The sequence below is a fragment of the Micropterus dolomieu genome, linkage group LG06 (genome assembly GCF_021292245.1).
Source record: "Micropterus dolomieu isolate WLL.071019.BEF.003 ecotype Adirondacks linkage group LG06, ASM2129224v1, whole genome shotgun sequence".
NCBI lineage: Eukaryota > Metazoa > Chordata > Actinopteri > Centrarchiformes > Centrarchidae > Micropterus > Micropterus dolomieu.
Window position 1 is genome coordinate 3,710,995 of NC_060155.1, and position 8,144 is coordinate 3,719,138.

At 40.5% G+C, this 8,144-nt stretch overlaps 1 protein-coding gene across 3 annotated transcripts in view; it reads left to right on the forward strand.

Moving 5' to 3' along the window:
* LOC123971937 (extended synaptotagmin-2-like) overlaps positions 1-7,932 on the forward strand; it is a 57,598-nt gene extending 49,666 nt beyond the window's left edge. For all 3 annotated transcript variants that reach the window (XM_046051036.1, XM_046051038.1, XM_046051037.1), the window contains 8 exons: positions 278-364; positions 498-647; positions 735-1,150; positions 2,768-2,866; positions 2,956-3,087; positions 3,213-3,318; positions 3,579-3,628; positions 5,206-7,932. In XM_046051036.1, the coding sequence (XP_045906992.1) occupies positions 278-364; positions 498-647; positions 735-1,150; positions 2,768-2,866; positions 2,956-3,087; positions 3,213-3,318; positions 3,579-3,628; positions 5,206-5,251 (1,086 nt within the window). In that variant the 3' untranslated portion in view covers positions 5,252-7,932. The remainder of the gene's footprint in view (positions 1-277; positions 365-497; positions 648-734; positions 1,151-2,767; positions 2,867-2,955; positions 3,088-3,212; positions 3,319-3,578; positions 3,629-5,205) is intronic.
* Positions 7,933-8,144: the final 212 nt, after the last annotated feature.

Below are 8,144 nucleotides of genomic sequence, written 5' to 3' on the forward strand. Positions count from 1 at the left end.
AAAAAGGCTGTTTGATATTTTGAATACATTTTGACAGAGAAAGTTGTTCCCAAAATAATGCTGCCCATCATCTTAAAGCTAGCACATTTTTATTCTGTAGCCGCAGCTCATTTGGTGGACAACTAATCTGTGTTCAGTCAGTCTCGACAAATTAGTCACTTCAATTTCACAACTGAAATAACTTCAGGGACGTCAGGGTCGTCTGTCTTGACTAGGCCTTGATATGTCCCCCTGACTTCTGTTCCCTCTAACCCCTCTCTGTTGTGTCCTCTTCCAGGTCAGATATAAGAGCAATGAACCGGTGTGGGAGGAAACTTTCACCTTCCTCATCCACAACCCCAAAAGCCAAGAGTTGAAGGTTGAGGTACGGAAGCTTCTTTAGGAACACCAATATAATATTTGCTTTACTTTTGTCGGCTTATCATTTCACTGCTGCTCCAGTCTCATGAATATGTGACTGACATTAACCTGTCAGCTCATGGTTTTGTGTCTTTCAGGTGAAGGATGAGAAACACGAGTGTTCATTGGGGATGTTGACGCTGCCTCTGAGTCGCCTGCTGGAGGCGGAGGACATGACTCTGAACCAGCGCTTCCCCCTGAAGAACTCTGGAGCGAGCTGCACCCTCAAGATGAAGATGGCTCTGCGGGTAGGAGGACAGCCTGCAGATGAAATGAATGATATGTCAGCCTCACTTGCCTCTTACTCATTTTTCTCTGTACGCGAATCGTTTCAGGTGTTGTGCTTGGAAAAGACCACATCTTCATCCTCAGACTCCACCCAGTCCTCCGTGCAGGTCAACAAGGCCAACTCCTCCAACCCCACCCCGCGTCCTTCTGTCTCCTCTGACCTCCCCAAGCCTGCCTCCTCCACCACCGACATCCCCCGCTCTGTCTCTGCCTCGACCCAGGACCTGGTGAACCGGCGGCGGGAGGCAGATGAGCCCTTGAGGTCTCCAGGAAGCTCAGAGTTGGGGCTGGGTAGAGCAGGCCGTGGCCTGGCAGAGACCGGAAGGAGCACCTCCAACCTAGCCATCTCTGGTTCCCAGCAGTTCCTGGCTGGAGGCAAGGAGCCAACGCCCAGCATCGCCTCGGACATCTCCAACCCCTACGCTACTCAGGAGCTGCAGCTGAGACTCCACCAGCTGCAAAAGTATCTATCAATCAATCATATATGCATTTATCTGTCCATCCAATGAAGGAACTGTCTGTCTGACCATGTATAGGGCAAATTTTTGTATGACTTTATATCCGTAGAAAATAGTTATCTGATTGGATGAAGTGTCCATTAAAATCTTCTAACAGGAAAACTCAAACAGAGGTTTAATACCGGTATCATTTTGACAAAAGTGATTAGTTTTAACAGAGATCGTAGCTCCACTTTTATGATTTTTTTTCCACCAGGTTTTGTTGCCAAAGTTATATTAAAGTTCAAGTAAATTCATCCATCCATCGTCAACCGCTTATCCTGCGTACAGGGTCGCGGGGGGCTGGAGCCAATCCCAGCTGACATCGGGCGAAAGGCGGGGTAGTTCAAGTAAATTAACCTTGATAATTCCATTTCAGCATTGATAGAAGAGTTTAAGTCGTGTTTGAGCTAATTTCGCTGTACAATACCAGAGGTACCGTAAAACGTCAATTAATAGCCGAGTCACCTACCCGTTTATAAACTCAGGCCTCGAGTAAACACCTGGTCTGGCTTTTATAGAAGTTCTTTGGATGTATAAAACCTCTTAAATCTCGCCAGAGCGCTCCCCCTTTGCTGCTTCCAAGCTGCTTAGATTGTTAATACAACTATTGTTTAAACGTATGATCAATATGTCAGTATGGATATGCTACATTCTAGTCTAATTCGTAACCGGCATGGTACGAGAGATGGGGGGGGAGTGCAGACTCCCGTTACCTTTTGTAGCGCTCATTAAGTCTGAATGTGTCCCTTCATTGATTATTTATATGCTCTGTAAGGGTCCACCGACCATAAGACTCGAAACAGCTTTTCATAAAAATTCATCCAAGTTGTGAATCCTGTCATGTGAAGTCCATCGCTCTCATCCTACACCATGTTGGGTTTTCTTTACGTTGCTGTCTTAAAAATAAAAGTGCATACGCCGTCTGTCAGAGCTAGATCAAATGAATGCCGTGTATTTAATATTTGATCATTTTTATACAAGTAGTATTCAAACTGTTCATATTGTTGTTAAATAAATAAACTGTTTCATAGTAGCCTATTTCAGTTTTGTGCAAAAGGAATTAAAGGCCTGTCCCATATGGACACCTGTCCAAAATAAAGGCGGGGTCAATTCAGTGATTTTTAGCAAATAAAAGCCCGGGCTATTAATCAAAGTGTGTGTGTGTGATTAAGGCACAGTAATTTCCTAAATGCAGCTGCTCACTGACGTTTTCATCAAACTTTATTTATTATTTTATAAAATGTGTATGTGGGACTGAGTCAGAATAAACTACAGTGGGTGTGTGTTCATGGTGATGAAGGAACATGTGACCCAGAGCAGCAGCGAGGCTCACTGATGGGTTTTTAATAGTTTTTAATGGAGCTCTATGGCACAGAGCAATAAGATACTAGATAGATTCATTGTTTCATATTTTCATGGGGCTGTTAACAATAAGAAAAAATTGCCAGTGTTATCTTTTAAGAGGACATTTCTACAGATCTGAAACCTTTACCTGACGGACCTTCAGTTGTAACTGCACGCTTTCACAATGACAATGAGGTGAAAAATCTCTCTTTCTCTCTCTCTGTCTCTCTCTGCAGTGGTTCAGGCCCCAGTCATTTCCCGCTGGGTGAGGTCCAGCTGACAGTCAGACACAGCTCCCAGAGGAATAAACTCATCGTGGTTGTTCACCGCTGCAGGTACCGACCAGTAAGAGTGAGGGGTTTCTTCTAAAAACACAGGTCAGTGTTTTCACTCTCGAGTAATATTCACGTGTTTACCTCCACAGAAACCTAATAGCGTTCACTGACCATGGCTCAGATCCTTACGTCCGCCTCTACCTGCTCCCTGACAAAAGGAGGTCGGGCAGGAGGAAAACTCACACATTCAAGAAAAACCTCAACCCAGTCTACGATCAGACGTGAGTTCCACTCTTCTGCTTTCACTTGTATTGTGAGAAAACACAGTTCTCTTAGTGATTGCTTATTATTATTGAGTGTAACTGTTGTAAATGCCCTGTGTGCTCTTCTCTCTCTGTCCGATCAGGTTTGAGTTCACTGTTTCCCTTGTGGAGCTCCACAGGCGTACTCTGGATGTTGCAGTGAAGAACGGCGGAGGCCTGCTCTCCAAACACAAAGGCCTTCTGGGAAAGGTACAGACTTTCACTGGACTGGGGAACTGTTTTGAAATGATTTATTTTTTATTTATTTATTTATTTTTTGTATCTTGTTTCATGATGAATTCTAATGGACTTAAATCCTGACTTTTGCATTTACAAAAATATCTTCAGGTATAGTTGATTAGTCTGGACATAATAATGTACTGTCATTTTAAATTTGAAATATGTATGCTGTCATTTAAATTCAGTCATTATTTCTGTCAGCTAAACACGCTGTTGCCTTTTCTCGTCAGGTTCTGGTGGATTTGAGCCACGAGGACATCAATAAGGGTTGGACACAATGGTTAGTCTAATGGCTTTGATCTCCCAATTTTTAAGCATACTTGAGTCATTTGGAAGGATTTGGTAATACAACAATTACCACTCACGCCTAAGGAAAATTTAGGATCACCAATTAATCTAGCCTGCATGTCTTTGGATGGTGGGAGGAAGCTGGAGCACCCGGAGAGAACCCACGGAACATGAAACTCCACACAGAAAGGCCGGGGCAACCGCGGTTTGAACACACGACCTTCTTGCTGTGAAGCGACAGTGCTAACCACCGCACCGCCGACTTAGAGATATAGATGTTAATTGAATTTAGCATATTCTGAAAAATATAGAGTGACTGACTTCTGAATTGGCCATAGGTTGCAGTGAGGCAAATGTTACATCTCGTCACATTTCAGTGGATGTGCTGAAAAGATTTCAGCTCTCTAGGACAAACGGGTGACTTTTAGATTTTTTTGAAGTTTGAATGAGAAATGTCTAGAAATTTACATTTGTTCCAATTAGCCACGCCCACTTTGAGCAATCATTACCAAATTTTAGAGTAGTATGTAGCTGCAGTACCGGAGGTTGCAGTTTCAGGACCGCAATCCTAGGGCTGGAACTGCATTTCTAGCACCCTTGTTTACTTTGATACTGCTAGCTAGCTAGCTGTGTTACTCTTGACAGCCCCCCCTAAGCCAGTTATCCTTACCAGAACCATCACCGAGTGTGTGCCTAAACTTAAGTTATTGATTATATGCATGCAGACAGGGTTAGCCTCCTTCGTGTTGCTGTGCATTCCCACCACTACTCCACTAGATGGCGCTGTTGCAAAAGAACTACGGTCCTAGAACTGCAGTCCCAGGATTGCCACGGTCCTGAAACTGCAGCATCCGGTACGGCAGCTACATAATATTTAAATTTTATGCATCAACTGAGTACGAACACGTGCAGCGAATTACCAGGTATAAACTTTTTGTATAATATCCCAGGACTGCTCAGCGAAACACAGACCGATCATCTGAACATACATGTCAAGTTTGGTACAATAGCTTAAGATTAAAATGATGAAAGAAGTTTGACTCTAAACAAAGCAGTTTTCTATATAATTGCAAAAACGTAAAGTTCATTGTTATAGCGCCACCGTGAGGTCTATGAGGGCAATATTTTTTGCCAGAGTAGTGGGTGGAATTTGCAACCCACCTGCCAATTTTGGCGAGTTTTCGTCCGGCAGTTTTTGCTGCCCAAACACTTTTAGTGGAGAAAAAGAAGAAAGAAAGAAAGAAAGAAGAAGAATAATCAGACAACAAAACCAATAGGGCTTCAGCAGCTTCACTGCTTGGATCCCTAAACGGATATTGTCACTTATGGAAAAACTGTTTCCTCGTGTTGTTGTCAACCTTTGATGGATTTGTTCAACTTCAGAGTTGCTGTTAGCAGTGTAAATGAATGAAGCACTTGTTTGCTGACAGCATCCCTTGAAAAGTTCTGGTATTCAAACTGGTGTTGCAGTTTTCCAACTGAAACTCAGTCTTTATGAACTCTGGGATTTTAATGAAACACTGCTTTGGTCCAAAATAAAACTTTGAGTGTTTCTTTCTCCTCCTGCAGGTTTGAGCTGAGTGAAGATGGCCTGACGAAGCCTCACCAACTATAGACGGCAACCACAGGAACCACCATCATCATCATCATCATCATCATATCACCACACTTCCACTTTAGACACTTCCACTTAAGTCTACAGTACGGCGTTTTGTTTTTAATTTTCATTACTGGTAACAAAAGGAGACAGAAAAGCAACTCCTGACATTCATTTATTTAGTCGCAAGGCAAACCTCCCCTTTAAGAAGTGAAAGGCTGATAGATAAAGGGAGTAAAATGTAGAATATTATATATTACATAATGTACTGCTGCGGAAGTCTATATTCCATATTTATAGGAGAAACCATAACAGCTGTAGAAGAAAACAATCTGTTTTATTTTTATTTTATTGCTGTTGCAGCAGTTTCCTGCCTCAAGTTTCGGTTAAGAATGGCGATGTACAAGTTTGTAAATACATAATGATGATAATGATGCTGGACAAAGCAGACATTGTATTTGCTTACTTTGCCAAATAATGTTTTGTAATTTTATTTGATTTGATCTTTTTTAATGAAAAACATTCTGGACAAAGTTTCTGAAGAAGACAAAGCGCGCGGTCGCCGGGGGAAAAGGCGCCACCAAATAGATGACACGTATTTAATGTCACCTTCGTGGGTTTTGGTGACGCAGCTCTATCTTGGCTTTATTCCACTGTAAAAATGTGTGTATTGGCCATTGAAATGAACTAAAAGTACTCAAATATTGTGTTATATATATATAATGCAAATGCCAATTTGTTTAGTTTTCCTCCCCCATCTGTTCACACATTTGTTGTTACACTGGAATAAGGCCAAAGTTGTTTGTTTTTCAAACTGAATATTTGCACATCTTTTTTTATTTATAATCCTTACACTTAGTTGCAATTTAAACATTGTCTAAATTAATGTAAAAAAAAAAAAAAATCTGTCTGTTTAAGCGGGTCATTTTTATCTTAAATTTAAAACAATTATAAATAAAAAATTGTAAAATTATAGTGATATAATATATATATATATATACATAACATTTTAAAAGGAATGGTTTGACATTTTGCTTTCTTGCAGGGAGTTACATGAGAAGATACCACTCTCGTGTCTGTCAGCTACAGCCAGGATGGTTAGCTTAGCTTAGCATAAAGATTTGAAAAAGGGCGAAACAGCTAGCCTGGCTCTACCTGAAGATAAAATCTGCCTACCGGCACCTCTAAAGCTGACTAATTTACACATTATATCTTGTTTGTTTAATTCCTGCAAAACCTTAGTCATACTCACCACTGTGATTCTCTGAATTTCTCCTGTCTGACAGAAATTCTGTTTTTATTCATGAATTTATTCAAGTCGTTCCACTTTGCTTTTTTTCCTTCTCGGTCAGTACTATCATAAAAATAAACAACTACTCATCTTTTAAATGCCAAAATTTCACATTAAAAGTGATCCAGCTTTCCCTAATCAGTAAGCTTTTAATGTGAAACCTCTGCAGTGGACAGTATTTGTGATAAAGGAAAGTGAGAGCAGCACAGTGAACTGTGTGGATTCCACACAGTGCTGTGGAAATGTACATTAATAAGCTGAAATCAACACGAGTTGTGGTAAACTACGTGTAATTCTACCCTCTTCAATGTTTTAACGTTTTTGTTCATTTTTATCCGGCCTTTATTTGGACAGCCAGTATTTAACACTTTTATATGAGAATGAACAGTTTAAACAGCTGCACAAACACGGAAGTAAATGGGCTGGAAGCATCACTAAGACTGCAGTGATTTCACAGGGATTTCTACAAACATAAAGTTCTGAACAATTTGAAAGATTCTTTATTCACAATTTTTTACAAATAGTGGCTTTAAAAAGGGAGAAAACTGGGACATTTTCGTGCTATGAACTAAGAAATTGGACATTCTGTCGAGAGGCTCATAGGAGGGTGTTTGTTTCAGTAAGGTTGATATGATAAAGTCAGCTACAGTCGTTCTTGTTTATGAATCAACATTAGTCTTAAGAGTAATGTACGACATGCGTTTTATTTGTTATTGAGTTACACATAAAATATGCAGAGTGGCACCAGACGCAGACTAGTGTTCACCTTTTTTATTTTGTGTACATAAATTTCTTTTTCACACACATCATAAACATCGCTTTGTCTTTGCAGCACTCGATCAGAAAGGGATTGATATCATTAATGAATACACAGAATACATAAATCTACAAACACATTAAATGTTATCTACGGGGCCCCAAAGAGCAGCAATTTTGTGTTGATACAGAGGAGGCTAGAGTGACCTTTGACTGTCAAAACACAAATATAGACTTTGGCCTTGCTGTGTTCACATCATGCTTCGAGAAAATATTTTACATGTATGTACGGAAGCTGTGCCATTATGCATTGTAATGTTATTTTATTTGTGTTTCCCAGCTGTCACCCTCTTTGTCTTGTTTTATTATGGGTTTTATTTTGTAAGAATCACAAGGTTTTGTCTGCGAGTCATTGGATTGAGAGCTGTGCCTCTGGGATGGACTTTGTAATCTGAAAGGCGGCTTGTCTTCTCCGTCTCCTTTATTTTTTATCTTGTGCCTTAAATTTCCCACGACCCAGAGATATTTACATGTATTAAAAAAAACGACAAAATGCTACAACAGTTTCCCACGTTTCAGAATGTCTCCTTACATGTCTTTTAAAACAAATAAAGAGCTTTAGCTGGCTATAGCAGCATGAAGCTGTACAGCACGGTTGCTTCAGATGATTGTTTTAATAGTAATCTCAGCCATTTAGATGTGTAGCTCTGCTGCAATATGACCTGATTCGGTTTCTTAAAGCAGCAAAAAGGGATATATTTATAGGGAATTATTATGCCTGCAGCAGAAGAGAGAAAAAAATGGGCAAAGCACACATTTCACATAGAGTTCTGAATCCACCGTTTCCATGCAATCTGGCACTGC